The sequence below is a fragment of the Mus caroli genome, chromosome 10 (genome assembly GCF_900094665.2).
Source record: "Mus caroli chromosome 10, CAROLI_EIJ_v1.1, whole genome shotgun sequence".
NCBI classification, from domain to species: domain Eukaryota; kingdom Metazoa; phylum Chordata; class Mammalia; order Rodentia; family Muridae; genus Mus; species Mus caroli.
Genome location: NC_034579.1, coordinates 75,133,898 through 75,152,796, shown reverse-complemented (window position 1 = coordinate 75,152,796; position 18,899 = coordinate 75,133,898). Strand labels below are relative to the sequence as shown.

The window sequence follows — 18,899 nt, the reverse complement described above, 5'->3', positions numbered from 1 at the left end:
GCCACAATGTGCAATAACGTGGTGTCGCGGGGCCGGACTTGGGCACGGACCCGGGTGGCATGGGGGGGTGTCGTTTTCTAGCCAGCTACCTCGGTAACTCCAATTCATTCAGGTTAACTTCCCCATGAGGCAGCCGGCCGCGGGCTTGGGCGCTGTCGCCCTGCTCTTGTGTGGCCCGCGGCGTGTGAGGCTCCCCGGCTGCCTCCTTACCTTCGGGAGCCTCGCTCTTCCAACGCCCCGCTGCCAGGCAGACCCTGGGGCATCCTGCTGCCCTCCCCACCCGACTCTGTCAGGAAGCAATACCGGGTCCGGTCTGGAGCTGGGCTGCCTGGCGGTGTCACCGCATGAACTCGCTGGGAGGCCGGGGCCCTGGCCAGCCACACGGCACTCTTTTCTAATATTTGTATTCTAATTTAATTGTTTTTTAAAAATGCAAATAAAAAAATGAACGAAGAGTAGCCAGTCTGGCATCTGACCATCTGTGGTTTCTCTGTAGCCTAGGCTAGCCTGCCAGTCCTCCCTAGGAACTGGGGAAGGGGGGGGGTGGGCGTGAATTAACCAAGTGGACTTGTTGGGCAGCCAGACACTGATGAGCCTCAACGTTACCAGGACATAGGGCAAGGATGGTCAAACAAAAGGTCTGAGTACCTACCCACCAGCAACTTGGGTGGGCCCCAGTGTGAGTACTCTCCCACACAGACATTTGAACTCAGATAACAAGAATTTGTGTAGAAAATACACTGGAATATTACTCGACCTTGATCAGGATCGAGGCTCAGACATACGCACAGAGCGGAGGGATCTGGGGGACGTTGTACGCAGTGAGAAACCCATGCACTGGTACAGTGGCCACTCACGTGGATGGAGCTCAAGTACAAGGCAAGAGGATTTCACAGTGTCTGAAACCTCAGCATGGGAGAGGATAGGCAGACCCAGCTCTGTGTGATGTCATTCACTGATCTGGGAACAACGGTCAGCAGGTAAGCCATCAAGGAAGCCCTTCCCACTAGGAGCTGTGGCAGTCACCTGTGAATAGACATTTCAGGCTACAGCAGTCAGGCCTAGTGGATTCCCAACACCCAGGTCTCAAGGGTGGACATAAGATCCAAGAGCGACTCATCTATGCCATAGCTGAACAAGTGAGAAGACGCCTTAAGAGAGCCTAGAGGAGAGTGGACCCCAAGCCCACCCCGTCCAGTGACAGGGCCCCAGGCCAGCCTCCTCCTGGGGACAGGAAATTGTCCACAGCCAACTGAGGTTTTGGGGCCCCTAGGCCTGATAAGGTCACTGGAGCTCAGCTGGGGACAGCAGCATAGGGGGCCTTAGCCCATCCAGGGTCTACAAAACCCTGAAGCTGGGGCTGGAGAGATGGCTCAACAGTTAAGAGCACTGATTGCTCTTCCAGGGTCCTGAGTTCAAATCCCAGCAACCACATGGTGGCTCACAACCATCTGTAATGAGATCTGATGCCCTCTTCTGGTGTGTCTGAAGACAGCTACAGTGTACTTATAATAAATACATAAGTAAATAAATCTTAAAAAAACAAAAACAAAAAACCCCTGAAGCTGGGGTGTCTGAGCCAGGACTAGACGGGGACTTTGAGGGCCCAGCTGGCTCACAGACATCTGACCTTCCCCAGGAAAGGTCTGGGAAAACCCACCACCCACCCTGGGACCTTCAGGGTCCCTCTGCCTACAAGGTATGTGAGACCAGGCAGAGACTAGGGGTCTCCCAGGCCCACCCCCCAAAACAGCAAGACAGAACACAGAGACCAGGCAAAGAGATATCGTAACAGGCTGCGTTTAGTGGTTGGGTTTTTCTTTTATGTACAAGAAAAATGAATTCTATTTTTTCGGATTTTTCATAATCTTTTGTTTTTTAATTACTTTTAAAGCTTGTCCCCCCACCCCCAAAAAAGTGCATTTTCCTTTAATCAATTGATTTTTTTTTCGTTCTGCCTCCCACACTTTTTATAAAGATTCTTACATCCAGTCAGTGGAATGTCTGTTCTGTGCTCTGGACCCCCATGCACCAGGCCTGGGCCCCCAAATTCCAAGGCACCTCGTTCTGGGCCTGGGGCGGGGCTCCCCTGACCCTCTGTCTCTTGGCCCCCCTGCCCCCCACAAAGGTAAATCAATATATATTTAGTGCGAGCTAGTTCTGAACTGAGATAATCACTCCTGGGGTGAGGAGTCCCCCAAGACCCCTGACCCGTCCGGTGCCAGCCACCCCGAACTCCGGGAAGGCCGTTTCCTCAGCTTAAATAACTTTTTAAAATAAAACTGCAAATATAAATATCTTTCTTTCTCAAAAAATAGGATTTTGCTTTTTCTTTTTTTTTTTTGTTGGTTTTTGTGGTTTTTTGTTTTTTGTTTTTGTTTTTTTTCTATTTTTCCTTTCAGCCTGTGTCCCTCCTACACACCCCCTACTTACACTGTCTATTCCCTGAACGACCAGCCGGGGCTCCACCTGGGCTTCAAGGCTGCCATTGTGCCTGCCACAGTGACAGCCTTCCCTGGCTACCCAAGGGCATCTACCGAGCACCCTCAGGTCAGCTGTGCTCACACAGGGTGAATGAGCACCCCAGGGCACCCACTTTGGTTCTGCCACTCGATCCCAGCATGACGGAGCCATGGCTGGGCCAGGTCTGCCATGTACATTCATTGGGTTCTATAGATATATAGGGTTGTTGTTTTTTTTTCCTTTTTTTTTTTTTTTTTCCTTTTTTTTTTTCTTTTTTCTTAATCTCGAAAGGCCTGTAGGGATAGGAAGGCAAAGAGCAGCAACTACTCAGCAGGGGTGGCCTTGCTCAGGTCACAGGCTTAGGGCCAGCTGCAGGCTGGTCCCCTCCCCAGCACTGGGGTCCCCAGAACCCCACAACCTGGGCCCTTCTGTCTGTCTCACACACTCACACACACACGCAAATTCACCATAATGGAAGTAACAAATTTCTGTTGTGTTTTTTTTCCTTTTTGTTACTGGTACCAGGCAATTAAAAAAAAAAAAAAAGAAAAGGGAAAAGAAAAAAAAAAAAAAAAAAACTACACACACACACACACACACACAAAATAAACCCCAAACAACCAAATAAAACCTTTCTACAGCACCCTCCGCTCAAACCTCTAGTGAATTCCACAATTCTCTTTGGCAACTTTTATCACGGCCTTAATTTAAAGAATAAAAATTTGTAAAAATTGATCCGCATTCTATATACAGTATGTGATTGCAGTATATTGGGGGGCGGGGTACGGGCGGGCCTTTAGGGGGCTGGGGGATGTCCCGGCGCTGGGCCCATGCGGTGGCTGCGGCCCCCTAGGACGGGCTGGCGGTTAAGGCAAGGTGGGTGTGGGTGGGCAGAAGCTGAGCGCGGAGCAGGGGTCAAGGGTTTAGTGCAATTCCCAAGGGGGTTGCGGTTTCGCTGGCGGGTTATGGGGCACCCTACCATAGTCCCCAAGGGCTCCATCCACCCCAAGTCTAGTGGCCACTGGCCAGGATGACATGTGATTAAAGTTGGTTTTATTGCGAGAAGGTGGAGGGGCTGACCTGTCTGGGAATGGGGGCCTGGGGGCCCAACTTGGCCTCCACAGCACAGTTCCCGGGACAGCTCACTGCGTGAGTGGGGTGCGAGGGGAGGCCAGCACCACCCCGCCCCTGGGCCCATTCTGCTGGCCCCAAGGGGGGATCCTGAGACATCTGGGGTGGGGGGGGGAGGGCTCGCACGGTAGGAGGAGTTAAAAAGGAAAACCCCTCTGCTAGAAACTGGAAAGCAACCTTCTTAGTGAGCTTCCCTTTAAAACCAAAGAAAGACATTTGTCAGCCGGGGACACAGGAACACCCGCTACCTCCGCTGGCACCCATGGAGAAGGGCTGGGCAGAGTGTGCATGGACAAGGTCCCAAGTTTGGTTCCACCTTGGCCACGGGGTGTGACATGGGGGTGCCCTGGCACCCAGCAGCCATGTCCCCCAACCCCGGCCCCTGTCCGTGGCCTGTGGCTCGGTCAATACCGGGCCTTTGGGGGAAGCCAGAGTTTGGGGTGTGGGGGGCTCGGGTGCTAGCCCCTGGGTTACAGTCAGTGCCTTTGAGTAAAAAGAGGGGGTGCCTAAGAGGGGGACCACCACATGGGGAGGGGGACAGACGTGGGGCATGGGGTCTGGCTAGTCGAGGACCAGCCCTCTCTCGGGGACATCCCTGAGCTGGGAAGGACAGCACAGGTGGCCTGCGGCTCCCAGGCCTGTGGTCTCCTACAGAGACAATGAGAAAATAAAATAACCTGGGGGACAGAGGCCCCTGGCAGACTGGGGGACCCCTGGGTCCCTTCCCATGGCGCCTGGACGCCCCGCCCTGAGTCTCGGGAGCGCAAGTGGATTCTACCGGAGCGATGGGTTGGGGTTCTTTTATTTTATACAAAAATAAATTGACTTAGTTACTTCCCACTCTCTCGCTCTCTCTTCAATTTTTCATAGAAGCTGGGTGCAACTTGTAAACATTTCTTAAGTTAAGAATGAAAAGTACCCGTTCAGTTACAAAGTGCCAAGATCCCCACGTGGCTGTCACCGCTTTTGCTGATTTTTTTTTTAAATGTTCTGCCTTCGTGTTTACTAAAATCTTGGGGTTTTATTGCTGTTTTGTGACATTAAGCTGTGGCCTCTCTCACTCCCTTGTCTGTCTCTGCCTGAGTCCCTGGGGTTACCTCTGATCTTGGCTATGTCCACCCAAAACTGCTGCCGGCTCCTCTGAGGAAAAGAATATTTTATATATCTCTCTATATATATATCTCTATATAAACTGTCTTTAAGGAGTCAAAGGGGAAATCGATCTAAAAAGTGCCTTAAAAAGTGGGGTGTGGGGTGACGACAAATTTTCAATCTCTGAACACGGGGTGGGGGCATGGCCAAGCAGAGATGGGAAGGTTGGGGGGGTCGCCCTGAGCAGTGGCCCCGAGGGCCCCGTCAGGTGTAAGTGCCGTGAAGGAGGGTGGCGGGGACCCCAGCGCCCCCCCCAAATCCCCGCTCTGGCCATCCAGGCTTGGGAATAAATAGATTTGTATGTCAGTGGTGGCCAGGGTGGATGTGCAGAGATGCGGAGGCCACAGGCCGGGAGGGAGGCCGAGGGGACACCCCCCTCTTTAGTAAGTGCCCTGAGGAAGGAGGGTGGGGACCATTTTAACGTCCACTCATAGTGGACAGAACATTTAAGGTCTGTCTAAGACCCCCTAAAACCAACCAGCAAAGAGCCGGGCGCCTGTCCTGGGGTCCCCATCACCCTCGCCTTAGCCAAGAGCAGGCTGGGCCCCTGCGTGGGACCCCTTGGTGGATGGGACGAGGGACACAGGAGCAGATGGGGCCACATCCTAAGGATCTGAGAAAGGCAGGCGCCCGCGGCCATGGTATATACACGCACACACGTCCGCGCAGGTGGATGGAGGGCGTCTGGACAGAGAACTGCTTACTCGTGGTGCTGGGGGTGGGTGGTGGTTTCTCTCTGTTCTTAGTTTTTTTGTTTTGTTTTGTTTTGTTTTTGGTTTGTTTTAATACGAGTCAAGTTGCGAAGTTACCCTCGGCGGTGGCCACCGCCGGGCCACCTGCACCATCGTCTCCTCCGCTGCCCGCTACATTCAGGCGGCCCGGGCCGTCCGGGCTGGCCTCCTCCTCGTCCTCCTCCTCGTCCTTAAAGTGCTTCTCCTGGCCATTGCGCGGGGCGTCCGGGAGCCCGGGGGGTGCGCCGGCCCCAGCGGGGACATCGGGTGGCACACCCCGCACACGGGGCTTGCGGCCGCGGCGAGAGGGGACCCCATTGCAGCCGTCCTTCTTGAGGTGTCTGTGCAGATGGTCGGAGCGCACGAAGGTCTTGCAGCAGCTATCACACTGGTATGGCCGTAGCCCCGTGTGCACCCGCATGTGGTTCTTCAGGTCGTAGTTGTGCGCGAAGGCTGCACCGCACTGCTGGCACAGGTACGGCTTCTCACCCGTGTGCTTCCGCATGTGCACCTTCAGCTTGTCCTGTCTGAGGGTGGGGGCATGGTCAGCAGGGACCTGGGGAGACCCCAGGCCCCACCCAGATACCTGTTTCTCCTGTTCCCAGACCTCAGAACCAGAGGGTGGAGGGGACCCAGCAAAACGGGACACGGGGTGTGGGCCAAAGCTGGCACTTGGCATTGCTGTGCAACACAGGAAAATACTAACCCTCTCTGAGTAGCCTTTTCATTTCAACAGCCAGGCAGACTGTTGTGCCCCTTCAAACCAACAGAGCTGATTTACTGGGTGCCTGCCAGATGCCAGACCCAGAACTATGAGAGGTGACACCAGGTACCAGAGAATTCTAGTTTGTCCTTAAAGAGTTCTATGCCTTGATGGCACACACCCAGAATCCCAGCACTCTGAAGGCAGACAGATGGATCTTTGTGAGCTGGAGCCCAGCCTGGGCTACATGCACTTCTGGGACAGCCTGGTCTACACATAGAGACCAAGTCTCAAACAAACAAACAAAAACCCCTTCCATCCCGAGGACGACATCATGAAAGAACTGTCGTTACCTTCCCCGAAGGCCACCCAGTCCCGGACCTCCTGACCTCCTTAACCCAACTGTGAACGGGCACCACAGGCCTTGACACACCATGGTCTCACTGTGTCTGTGAACACAGAGCACCACAGGCCTTGCCACACCACGGTCTCACTGTGTCTGTGAACACAGAGCACCACAGGCCTTGACACACCATGGTCTCACTGTGTCTGTGAACACAGAGCACCACAGGCCTTGCCACACCACAGGCCTTGACACACCACGGTCTCACTGTGTCTGTGAACACAGAGCACCACAGGCCTTGCCACACCACGGTCTCACTGTGTCTGTGAACACTGAGCCTTTGCAGGGCTGTAAAGGGAAGTAGCCCTCAGAGCCACACCCTTGCACTCCTTATCCTCCTGCCTCAGCCTCCTGAGTGCTGGGATGAGTACACGGACCCTGTCTGCCTGCCCCCTCCACAGAGACGATGAAAATAACAAGGCTGTGACAGGCAGGCCCTGCCGTGGACGGACGTGCCAACAGCTCCTGTACCTCCAGATCAGCCCGGCTGCAGGCGTTTCTCCCACACGCCTCAGCCTGCACCTGACCTGGGGGACATTCCCTAGTCTGTCTGTGTCTGTCCTGTGGAGGCTTGGGCTCCCCCCATGTAGCCCAGGCTGGCCTGGAACCCACAATCCTCCAGCAACGCTGATCTGAGGACTGACTAACTTCTATTCCTTGTCACCACTTTGGATGCCCCTCTGCCTTTCCCAATCCCCAGAGACCAGACTCCGGCTCCAGCTTGGCTCTGTCCGGAGGGAGCACCACCCTATCGCCTTCCAGTACTCCCTATGGCTCTGAGGGGAGCAGCAGGCCCTTGTCTCAGTTGTACCAGGAGAACTTGGATACAGTGAATCCCCAAGGCCTGCTCACTTCCCTCCCACTCTCTGCACCCAGTATTGGGGGTCAGCAGCTGCCCCCCAGCACAAGCCCCACACAGCACCCCAGTGGTTACAGCTCCTAGCTTTGTACAGAGATTTCCCCAGAAGGCTCAGAGGGGGGAACTGACTGGCCTGGAGTTGCACAGCAGGCCGGGGGCCACACAGAGGCAGGGCAGAGGTGGGAGGCAGCCCCAGTTTCATCACCCCAAGCCCCGGCCTGAGTAATTATAGCCCCGGCTGCTACAAGCCTGGCTTACTCAATGCTCACAGTGAGTCACAGGGGCCCCTGGGCTCCAGGCCTAGAGGGGGCGGTTTGGGGGAGGGGGGTGAGGCTGGGGGTGGGGAAGGCCCTAGAGAAGGGGTAAGCAGGTAGGCCACAGGAGAAGGGCCTCAGCAGGCACCAGTCTCTGAGTCTGTTTCTCTGAGGGGAAGAAGACCCAGCCCCAGGCTTGGGTGGAGCCAGGTATACACAGGGTAAAAAGAAATTGTGTGGGGTGGCAGCTGGGTGACAGGACCTCCACCGTGCTGGTCCCTCCAGAGCCCAGTCTGAGAGGGGCCCACGGCACTCCAGGATGTTCCCTGGAGGAGGAACCTTCCCACCCCTAGTCTCACCTACTAAAGCAACTGCCTTCAAGGTGCTTGCTCTTTGTCCCCACCTGGCACTCCCGGACACTGGAGCCCTGCCGCACCCTCTCCTGCTGCCCTCTGGGGAGGGGGCCGGGTGCTGGGGTGGGGGTCGGGTGGGGCCGGGAAGTTAAGACAATGGCTTCTTTCTTCAGGCCTGGTAGGAGTGGCTGGGGAACCCCAGGGCAGGGGGTAGCGCTGAGTCACTGGGCCTGGCTGTGCCCCTGCCTGCCAGTCACCCCTACACACACACACACACACACACACACACACACACACACACGTGTGCGCGTGCACGCAAACACAGGTCTGGACTGCCCTGGGCTCACACAGCAAAGGAACCAACCCTGGACTCCTCAGACCCAGTCCTGAAAGGTCGGGCCTTGAGCTCCCCATGGCTCCTTCCCTCCAAGCTAACCGGCCTTAGGGACTCTGCACAGCAGTTCCGCTTACAAAGCCCTTCCCCTGCTCAGCTGAATGGTCTCAGGGAGGCCTGTGCTGGTTGGTGGCCTTGTGTGACTCTGGCGCAGGTATCCACCGAAGCATTCCTGTCCCTGGCAGGTGCCTAACAAATGCTGGCCGGGAGCATCTGTAGGGGCTAGGCCTTTGATCCCAGCACTTAGGCAGCAGAGACAGGAGGATCTCTGCGAGTTCTACACAGGCCCACCTGCTCTCTGTGGTGAACCAAACACCGTGGTGGTAGAATGATGCCAGCCACCACCCAGCAGCCTCTCTTCTCGCTTGTGGGGAAAGAGAAGGGCAAGTCTAGGAGGAGGCACAGACCCAAAATGAGAGGACAGAGGACCACGGGCCTCCCCATCCCACCTAGGGCCTGCTGGGCTGGGGGCTCACCTGGTGAATCGAACTTTACAGATGTTACACTCGTAGGGCTTCTCGCCTGTGTGTGTGCGGATGTGACGGGGCAGCTTGCCCGCACCCTGAATCACCTTCTCACAGATGGGACACTTCTGGAAGGCCTTGGCCCGGATTTTCTTCTCACCCTTCTGTGACCAGGCTGGGTACACATCCCCCTCGTGGGCTCCACTGAAGTACTTCAGGTAGTAGTCCATGACGCCCTTGTCGTCGGTGCGCGACTCCTCATCACTGTCCCCGGCCCGGCCCACCGATGACATCATCTGCTGTAGCAGCGTGCTGGCCGCTAGCCCATCCACATCAGCGGCGTCCCCATCCTCGCCCTCTGCAGCGCCTGACAGGAAGCCTGGGGAGTCGCCCGGCTCTGGAGCGGCCTCAGAGAGAGCCACCCCTTCTTCCTCACCGGTGCCGGCCCCTGCACGGCCATAGTGGCCATTCTGTGTGGTGGCTGGTGGGGCAGTAGGAGTTGGGAAGAGCCCTCCGGGCGGGGCATCTTCATCTCTCTCAGGCCACAGCCCTGGGGTACTGTCACCCTCATCTCCATCGCCCACTGGGGGCCGATCCGCTGGGGGCCCTGGGCCGTAGAAGTCCAAGCCATTGCAGTCGCCTGCGGCCACAGCGGCCACAGCGGCAGCCACGGCCTCCTTGGTGGCGTCCAGGTCGTCGTCAGGGGCACCGAAGCCAGGCCACGGGAAGCCGGTCGGGGGCAGGCTATTCATGGGGTTACTGCGGAAGAACTCCAGGTACTCCTTGGCACGCAGCAGGTTGCGCTGGTCCGTGGGGCCTGCCCCGTCGGGCTGGCCCGCGTCACCGACATCGTCAGCTGCCAGAATCTGGCGCTCCAGCAGGTCGGCGCACACGTGGCTCACGGCCGGGATCTCCAGCAGCCGTGCTGCACTCAGGATGTCGCCCACATTGGCCGTGCTGACCGTGAGCGTGGCGGTGTAGGCGAAGTCCATGAGCGCCGTCAGCGCCTCGGCGCTCACGAAGTCAATCTCGTACACGTTCTGCTGGTCCACTACAGCTCCCGACGTGAACAGCTTCTTGAAGTACTGGCTGCAGGCGGCCAGCACCGAGCGGTGCGTGGGGAACTCACGTCCTTCCACCAGAATAACCACGTCGCAAAGCAGCCCCTGAGTCCGCTGCTCGTTCAGACCGCTCAGGATGTCGCTGCTGTGGTCCGGGAACGGGATCCCGATGGGGCCGTCCACGCCGCCAGCCATCTTCCGCGACACCTGCAGAAAGAGGCAGCAGTCAGCGTAGGGGATAATCTCTGGGTGGAGCCTGGCCTCAGTTTCCCCAGGGGAACACAGTTACAAAACACACCAAGACCCGATGTGACAGAGTTAGAGGTCGGTCGATTGGCTAGGGCCTCCCGGTGCCTGCGGACCAGGCATGGGGCCCTGAGGTAGGCCCCCAGCTTCAGTCTCTCCAGGGATGGCACAAGGAAGCCTGAACAGGAGCCATGGGCCAGGACTGAACTGGTACTACCACAGGCCCTGCTTCCAGGGTGGGTTCCTCCTCGGGCAGGACAGGGTGTAGCTCAGCTCCTGGACCCGGGCCTGCCTGGTACCTGTACACTAGGGATACCCCCTTCCTGCCATGCCTCCAGGCCAGACAGCCCCTGTTGGTGAGCAGCAGAAGAAACCAAGTTACCACCCATGCCACGCCCCCCTCAGGGGCAGAGCAGCACCAGGGCCTCCTGTCCTCCTTGCTAGGTTGCCCATAGGGCACTCAGCATGCGCCGGGCCTCAGACTCCCCATCTGGCAAATGGGCAGCCATCCCTAGAGGAGCCTGACAGAGGGGACACTGGGCTGTCCCACCCACCCCACCCCTCCTCTTTGCCCCCCTACAGCTGTGACTCATCTGCCCAAGGCCTTGTGCAACCCTCTGGAGCTGTCCCCACCCCTCCGCCCTCTCCAGGGAGCCAGGCTGCCCTTCACCACCCAACAAGGCCCACATTCCTCCGGATCCAGAACAGCCTGCCTGCACTATGGGGACAGGGGCCACTGGAAGTTGTTCCCAGAAGGGACAGGGCCCAAGCTACACCCTCCTCAGTCTCCTGAGACCTCTCGGTCCCTCCTGTCCCCTCCCTCAACCAGAAGGCCATCTGGAGGCACAGCCCACAGTGGGTTTCTCCCCGCAAGAGTGGCTGGTGACACAGTCCTTTGTGCCCCTACCCCCGCCCACCTACCAGCTGCTAGAGCAGACCACCCCCTGCAGCGGCCACACCGGAAAGGGAACTTAACAGACGTATGGACTGCTGTGGCCAGGGGGCCAGAAGGAGAACCCTATGCCAGGCACAGCCCTGGGAACCCTCAAGGAGCCCCTGTTGGTGGCTTCCACCCCCTGCCACCATCTGCTGTCTGGCCCAGGGCCTTGGGGACCATGTGGGCAGACAAGACAAGCCTGTCCCCTCCCACCACAGCCTGACACAGAGAGGGAGGGGGCATGTCCCCTAGTCAGGGTGATCCATGTCCCTTTGGGAATGGCTCAAAAGTGGCCTTCCAGGGGCCCCTGGGCCTGAAAAAACCCAAGTGACTCAGCCTGGTTGTTGCCTTGGGCACAGCCACCCTGGCTTCCCACCAGCCACTGAGCACCAGGGCCTGGGGCTGCCGAAGCCCTATTTTAAGTACAAAGGCACCCAGGCTCCAGGTCATGGCTGGGGCAGATGTCACTTGTCAAGGGCCAGGCCTGGGAGACCCAAGGCCACAAAGCCCCTAACTCACACCACACACACCCACTGACAAAAGTGACAGCTCCGGGTCTCCCTCAGAGCTCCTGGGTCCCTGGGCCCCTGCAGACACCTGACCCGCCCGCCCGCCATCTCTCCAGGAACAGGCACCACCTGCCGCGCCACGCCCCAGACCTTGGCACCACCTGGGCCTCTCAGGGACCTCACCCCAGGACCAGCCCTGAGACTCAGCTTCAAGTGAGAGGGAAAGTCAGGGCCCGCCATAACTCCTGTGAAACAAGGGTGCAGGGACCCATCAGGGGCTGATAAGCCAATCCCATCGGCCACGCAGGAGTTGTGGCTCAGCCCAGCTCCATGGATAGTTCCCTTCACAGGGAGACCTCCCTAACACCTGCTGGGGTCCCTGCACGACAGCTCCTGTCTGTGCCTGCCTCCGTGGGATTTCTGAGGCTGTTCAGTGCTGAGTCGGCAGAGCGGCAAGAGGCAGGCCCTGGCAGGCCCCTTCTGGGTTGTAGAGGCAGGGCAAAGGCTCCGGAGGCCTGGCCATATAGAAGGGTCACAGCAAAAGGTCAGAGGAACCAAAGACCCGGGTCTACACCCTACTCCACCCACCTGGCAGCCAGACACACCCAGTATCAGGGGACAGTTGCTGGTCCCACCTCGGGTATAACCTAGGATTACTTGCTGTAGCTACTTTCAAGAAGATCTGCCCTTCCCTTTCCATAGTGTTCAGGAACTAATCAGGTGCCTTCCTTCGCATCTTCCCTCCATACCCCTGATGGGATGAGAAACACAGACAAGGTCAAACAGCAGACCCAGCCAGGTTCTCACTGAAGCCCTGTAATCTCAGCCAGCTGAAAGGGATAACCAAGGAAGGCTCCAGGGGCTGAACTGTCGTTGGGACACACATACAGTGTGTGTGGGGGGGAGCTAATTCCGGGGTCTTCCCAAGGTCACACAGGTAAATGTTAGGGCTGGCCTGCAGGCCCCACCTTCAGGAAGAAAGAGGGGCTTCTGGGAAGGGGCTGGGAAGAAAATGGCCACTCATTACCTTCCTGTGTATTTCTGGGGGAGAGGCCAGTTAATGAGGGTCAGACTCCACCCTCCCCAGCACCCCACCCCCTCCCACCCTGCTTCCCCGGTTCCTGGATGAGTTCCTGTAAGAGGCCGTGGCCCTCACATCAGAGCCTCAGTTTCCTTGGGGACTCTGCATAGCAAGCACTTAACTGGGACCCCTGCCAGAGTGCCCACCAACCCCGTGAGGTTACTGGGCTTCTCATAGCCCTTTCACAAGACCCAGGGAGGGAGGGCAGTCGCCCCAAGGTCACACAGCAAACCTAGCTCACAGGTGCAGCCCGCCAGGCCCCTGCCCCGTAGCCCCCTCCCAGCCTGTGTTGCAAGGTTGGTCCCCATGGGTTACAGTGCCCTGACCTGATGCCAATGACCGCCTGGCCTGGTCCCCAGGTCTGGTCTAATGGGGCAGGAAGTCAGTGAGGGCACATAGGCAGCCCCTTGCTCGCCCGTCCTCCTTGACGAGCTAGTAATAGAGAGTCAAGCAGGGCTCAGACAGGCTCTGCCATTTACTGTGCAGTTATTGCCATAATGGGGAGGGGCTTCCTGCCCTGGGCCTTAAAGGGCCAGAGGCAGGAAGGCAGCAGGCCCAGTGGGAAGTGTGTGCGTGTGGGGGTGGGGACAGGCTGGCCTGTGGGGAGCCCAGCTACAGGGTGGGGCCCAGGCCCACCCTGTTCCCACGCTCTGAGTGCCACATATCCAGGAAGTCCAGAAGGGAGGCGTAGACCACTTCCAAGTGGAAGGCAGGACCCTCCTCCCAAAGTAGAGGGGGTGAGGTTCCTGCCATGAGAGGCAACCAAGGCAGACTGAAGGGACCCAGGTCCCCTCCAGCCACAAAGAAGCCTGGCTGCACCTGTTATCCAGGATGCCCACAAAAAGAAAGTCTGAGGGTCCTGCCACCTGAAGTCACCTGCACCTCCCCCAGGCCCCTCAATGCCCCAGGGGCCTGAAGAATGCACCACCTCCCCTCTCAGACACATCCTGGCTCAAGGTGGGCCCCCAGGAAGGCTTGTTTCCCGTCAAACCAGAAAGGTGTGGGTGGGGACGGCCACCGAGCAGCCCAGCCCCAGCCTGCTGAGGGGACAGATGGAGGAGCCGATCCTCCGGGCACACTCCAGATCCCACATGGACATGAGGCTGTGGGGGAAGGAAACTGGCCCACCCTCACCCATCTATGGATACACACGCCTGGGAGGCGGCCTGGAATCCAGGTCCCCTCTCTCAACACAGGGGGTTCTGGATCAGAGAGGGGAAGCCACTGGCCCAGGGTCACAGAGCCAGCTGGAATTTGAACCTGGCTAGTCTTGCCTAACTTGTTCTTCCCAGGGTGCCTCTCCCCTCCCCCGACACAGCCCCCAGGGAACTCAGGCAGGGCTCAGGGCCCCGGCCCCTGAAAAGGCCATGGGGCACCCCCTAGGAAGCTGGCAGGACAGAAGTCCTTCAGCCAATTCAGGGTGGCAGAGGTGCTCCAAACAAAAGTCACTCCAAACCTGTTTCAGGTTGGCTGAGTGAACTCCGTCGTCAGGAAGAGAACTGTAGGAGAAATTAATACAGAAAAGAGGGAATGTGGCACTGCTGGGTGGAGGGCAGGCCCCACCTCAGTTTGCTCTCTTGCAGGGGCAGTAATGGCCAGGAGTGAGGAGCCTGGGGCACAAGAGGTGGCTCAGGTGGCAGAGACCCACGCCCACCTCCTAGCAGGCCCTGGGGTGCCACAAGCTGGCCCCAGGGAACCAGAGAGACACAGACAAACCTCAGTGGGGGAGAGGGGAGGAATCTAAGACAACAGCGTATCATGCAGCCCATCCAAGTCACGTGTGGACCCCTCCTCATGCCAGGCCCTAGGAAGGTGACTTCTCTCTCTCCCAGAATAATCAGAAGAAACCACAGCTCTGCCCCATCTGGGATACAGGTGTGGCACGGTTGGTGGTTCTAGGTCACTCACACCCCCAACCAGGTGCCCAGTACACAGGGTGGTAGGTGCCCGGGACCAGGGCAGAGTGTGAGCTTCCAGCTGTGTGACCTTGGAGTCTGGATTTCCCTCTCTGGGCTCAATGTCATCCTGGGCAGTCCCTATGATGGTGACAGGTGTTACTGTGGTATCCAGATCTCTTGGAAGAGACACAGGTGGGCAGACACCCATGACATTAGGTGATCTGTAAAGACCCCTACACTCAGAGGCAGGACCACTGGGCATGTGACCTTGAGTCTATCTATTTCTGCCTCCAGTGCCTCCTTCCACCTCCCTGGTGCCCCTTGCAGACCCTGGCTCACCTGGGACCTCTTCACTCCAAGCCTCAGCTTCCCTCTACATAACAAGGACCAAGCTATAGGTCACACAACCTCAAGGAAAAGTATAGAATGCACCCAAAAGCCACCAAGGGCAAGGTGCTCTGCCTAACAGCCATCCCCACACCAGGCTACTCAGGACCTCTGTGGCCTCAGTGCCCCTAAACACTCCGGATCGGAGGTGTGTGGCTCCCGCTTCATAGGCCAGGTGCTGACTGGCCTCTACCACAGCCAATCTCAACTAAATAATAAATACCCCCCACCCCCAAAGTGACCGGCAAATTAAAATTTCAGTGTCCCCGTTGGATCCTGTTTCCTGCCTGTCTTCCACCCCAGGCTCTGTCCCCTCCCTCCCTCCCCCAGGCCGTCTCCACAGCGATGCCTGCCGGTAAACAGAGCCCCGAGCCCAGCCCCGGAGAGGTGCCAGGGCCCAGCTGGGGGAGCCACTGGGAGTTCCTCAGGGAAAGGTGTGGGGTGGAGGTGACCCTGGGATGAACAGATGTCCCCCAACTGAGAGAACCCTTCTGCAATCCAGGGTCTAGCCTGAACGGAAGGGGCGAGTAAGGGCCTGGGGACCTCTCCCACCACAGCCCTGCCAATTACAAGTAATCAGCTTGGTGTCTAGGGTGGCTCCCCCCCCCCCAGCGTGGGAGCGGCCACTCAGGATGACGCTCTGGGCCCAGGCTAGGGGGAAGATGGTGGAGAGGGGAGTTGGCCTGCTGACACAGGAGGCCGGAGACACCCTCGCTGGGGGAAGCAGCTGTGGCAAGGAAGGGGGGAGACACGGGGCTTCCGCCAAGCCTGTCACCCATGGGTACTGGGCTTAGTCATTCACGGGTGCTGAGCTAAGTAGGCCTGCCTGGGAGGGGAGGGAGAGGAGAGGACGAAACTAGGGAAGCCATCTGTCTCTCACTTCCGCCACCAAAGTGAGCACCCTTGGGTGCCAGGCCCAGGTGGGGTCGGCCGCGGGGGCGCACGTGGTGGCTGGCGATGGCCACCATTAGGAAGGGAAGAAGGAAGGAAAAGGACAGCAGCCCGGAGGTCGCGCGGCTCCTACCTCCTTCGCGGGCGGCGCGCGGGCGCCGGCGACCGTGACGATGGCTGCGGCGGGCTGGCGGCTCCGAGGCCCGGCGGGCGACGCTGAGCCCGGCCCCGCGCCACCCTCCGCCGCCGCCCGGCCAATCCCCACCCGGGCTGGGGGGAGGGCGATGCAAATTACCCCGGATCTGGGTCCGCCCGTCACCTCCCCCGCGCCCGGCCCGGCCCGCGCCAGGCCGCGCATCCCCGGCCTCGCCTGAAGCCCCGAGGCCCCCGACACCACACCCTCCCCCGGGGAGGGAACCTCCAGTCTTGCAGAGGAACCTTTCTCCTCCTCCCCGAGCGTCCGGAACTAAAGGGAAAGGGGGAAAAATTAAAATATCGAACGGGGGGGGGGTGCCTAAGAACGGTTACACAACAGGAGGGGAGGGGCGGCAGCCGGAAGCCGGGACCGCCACCGGCCCCCGGCAAGGGAGCCGCGGAAGCTCCGCCTCTCCTGCGTAAACCCCGCCCCTGCACGCAGACCCCGCCCAAACGCAGGCTCCACCCCCATGCAGCGCCGCGCCGGACGATTTCTAGTATCCATTGGCCTTCAGGTCTGCCGCTCACCGCCCCTCCTCCGCAACGCCCCTCCCTGACCCGCCGCTATCGCGACGCACTCTGGGATTTGTAGTTTATGCTCCAAGGCCACTTTCCAAAACGACGAGCACTGAAGATAAGCGAAAAAACTACAGCGCCCAGGAGAACAGCGACGACGCGCCCGCCTCCCAGACACTCCACCCCTCACCCCTTCCCTCCGCCTCTCTCGGGCCTTTTTTTTTTTTTTATTTTGCAAAGCCCCCCTCCCTGTTTTGTCAGCCCCCTCCCCCCCCTCCGCCAAGGCGCTCCATCCTGGCCAACTCCAACGTCTGCGCGCAATCCGGGATAGGCCTTCCCCGCCCCCCGCTTGCCCACTACCACTCGGAAAGGGGAGCGGCGCGCCCCGGGCCCTATTGCAAACTTAGCACGCGACGCACCCCTCAGCCCCCACCTTCTCCTTCGGTGAGGCCCGGCTCCCCTCCCCCGCGGGCCGCGCGCCTGGAACCCTGAGGCCGTGCCGCCCGAACAGGGAGGAGGGATCGGGAGCGGGCTTGTGCCCTTCGCCCCGGAGGGACCCGGGCGGAGCCCCCCCGCCTCCCGACTCGTCTCCGGCTCTGGCCGGGCAATCTTGGTCTCCAGAACCCCAGAGCTACGGAGGCGCCCCAGATCCCCCATCCAGTCCGTTCCGCTCCGTACGGGCGTTCGGGGTGCGCACTGCGCCCCCGGCCGCGTCCCCACCCTGCAAGGAAATTAAAAAGGAAAGAAAGAAAAAAGAGAAAAACAAAACCCACCTCTCCCGGAGAGGAGTCCCCTTCAGCCCGGGCAGCTTACCTCGCGGGGACCCGAGCCCGGAGGACGCGCGATCGGGGCAGCCCGCGGCGCGGACCTCGCTCGGGCGGGCGGCGGCGTCACTGCCCCTACAGTAGCCGTACAGTACGCAAAGCCCCGTATGATGCTCGCGACTCCCTTCCTGGTTTGTCCGAGGGCAAGAGGGGTCCTCCCTCGTCTTAAAGGTGCCGCAGCGCCGGCACCCCCACGCCCAGCCCGCCCCCCCGGCCACCGCGGCCAGAACAGGCTCTGCAGGTCGGCTCTTGCCACGTCCCGCGGGGCTGCGCTGCGAGAGCAGATCGGGCTGCGATTAGGGATTTGGGGGTGCCGGGCGGGCGGGGGGCGCAGCCCCGACCCATCGGCCCCTCCCCTGGCAAGCCCGTGACCTCTCCGCCCCGTGCGCGGCGCCGTGCCAGCCTGCTGGCTTATCTACGGCCCGAAGCACCCCAGGGTGCTGGGGGCGGGCAAGAGGGGCCCCTCGGGTGCAGGGGGTGGGGGCCGCAGATAAACAGCCCCGGCCTGTGCGCGCAGGGCGGGGTTCAGGGGGCGCGGGCTGTGCCCCCGAAGCCCGGGGCGGGGCGGGACCGGGTTGGCAGTGGGGGCGGGAGTGCGGTGCGCACCCGGAGGACCGGGTGCCGGGGCGTAAGGGGCCCTCTGGCCCAAGGAGCTGAGACGAAGGCGAGGAAGTGACGGTCCCTTGCCTCACACCTCTCTCCGAGGCCACCAGGGCGCTGCCATGGTACCGCATCTCCCTTCCCTGAGCCTCAGTTTCCCCAAATAATGCAAGGAATCGAAAGGAGAAGAAAAGGTCTGTTGCAAGGTCGGCGAGGTTGCATCGGCGCTCCTGTCATCCTTGGCCTCAGTTTACCCAAGTAGTGCAAAGAACCCAGGAAAGGAAAAAAAAAAAAAGATCAGAGTCTGCATTTGAGCTCCAGGTCCCCTAACCCCCACATAAACCTCAGTTTCCCCAAACTGCGAGGAACCCAGAGTTTGCAAGTACAGCTAGGTTGCTTTAGAGTGTCGGGTCTCCGTCCACCCCCCTCCCATCTGCGCCTTAATTTACCCAAAGCCGCACCAGGGACCCCCCAGGGGAAGACTTGCAGAGCCACGAAATGTCAGCTGAGCTCGGGGGTCCCGCCCTCACCGGTGCAGCCAGCCAGCAAACCTGCCGCCCCGCGATTACATAAAACAGTCGCCTCCACCCGGCTGTGCCAGGGGCGTAGCGCGGGGAAGGGGTTGGCGAGGGGCGGGGAAGGACGGTTGTTTTCCAGGCCTTGTAATTTTCCCCGCAGCCGGCTGGCTGGCTCGGCGGGTGTGGGGCGTGGACCCGGACCCTCGCAGGGGCGCCGGAAAGCTCTGCAGGACAGAGGTGGGAAGTGGGAAAGTGCGAATCCAACCCTGCGTTTTCTGTTTTCCTTTTTTTTTTTTTTTTCACCCCCTTGTCCTTTTCTCTCCCACTTC

The 18,899-nt window shown here is 59.5% G+C and overlaps 1 protein-coding gene across 5 annotated transcripts; it reads right to left on the bottom strand.

Moving 5' to 3' along the window:
• Positions 1–1,784: 1,784 nt before the first annotated feature.
• On the bottom strand, positions 1,785–18,647 carry Zbtb7a (zinc finger and BTB domain containing 7A). Of its 5 annotated transcripts, none has more exons than XM_021174671.2 (3): positions 18,583–18,647; positions 8,920–10,175; positions 1,785–6,004 (listed from the first exon to the last, which is right to left on the bottom strand). In XM_021174671.2, exons 2-3 carry the CDS (start codon positions 10,161–10,163, stop codon positions 5,539–5,541), a joined length of 1,710 nt encoding a protein of 569 aa, XP_021030330.1. In that variant the 5' UTR covers positions 10,164–10,175; positions 18,583–18,647; the 3' UTR covers positions 1,785–5,538. The 5 variants fall into 5 exon arrangements, with proteins under 5 accessions (XP_021030330.1, XP_029338372.1, XP_021030327.1 ...); XM_029482512.1 differs by lacking the exon at positions 18,583–18,647 and adding an exon at positions 18,502–18,541; XM_021174668.2 differs by lacking the exon at positions 18,583–18,647 and adding an exon at positions 17,402–17,846.
• Positions 18,648–18,899: the final 252 nt, after the last annotated feature.

Excerpts from the sequence above, each read along its gene's own strand:
- Zbtb7a (XM_021174671.2), bottom strand. The coding sequence starts at position 10,163 with ATGGCTGGCGGCGTGGACGGCCCCATCGGGATCCCGTTCCCGGACCAC. Across the intron at positions 6,005-8,919 it reads TGTAAAGTTCGATTCACCAG|ACAGGACAAGCTGAAGGTGC; the intron begins GTGAGCCCCCAG and ends CCCCACCCTCAG.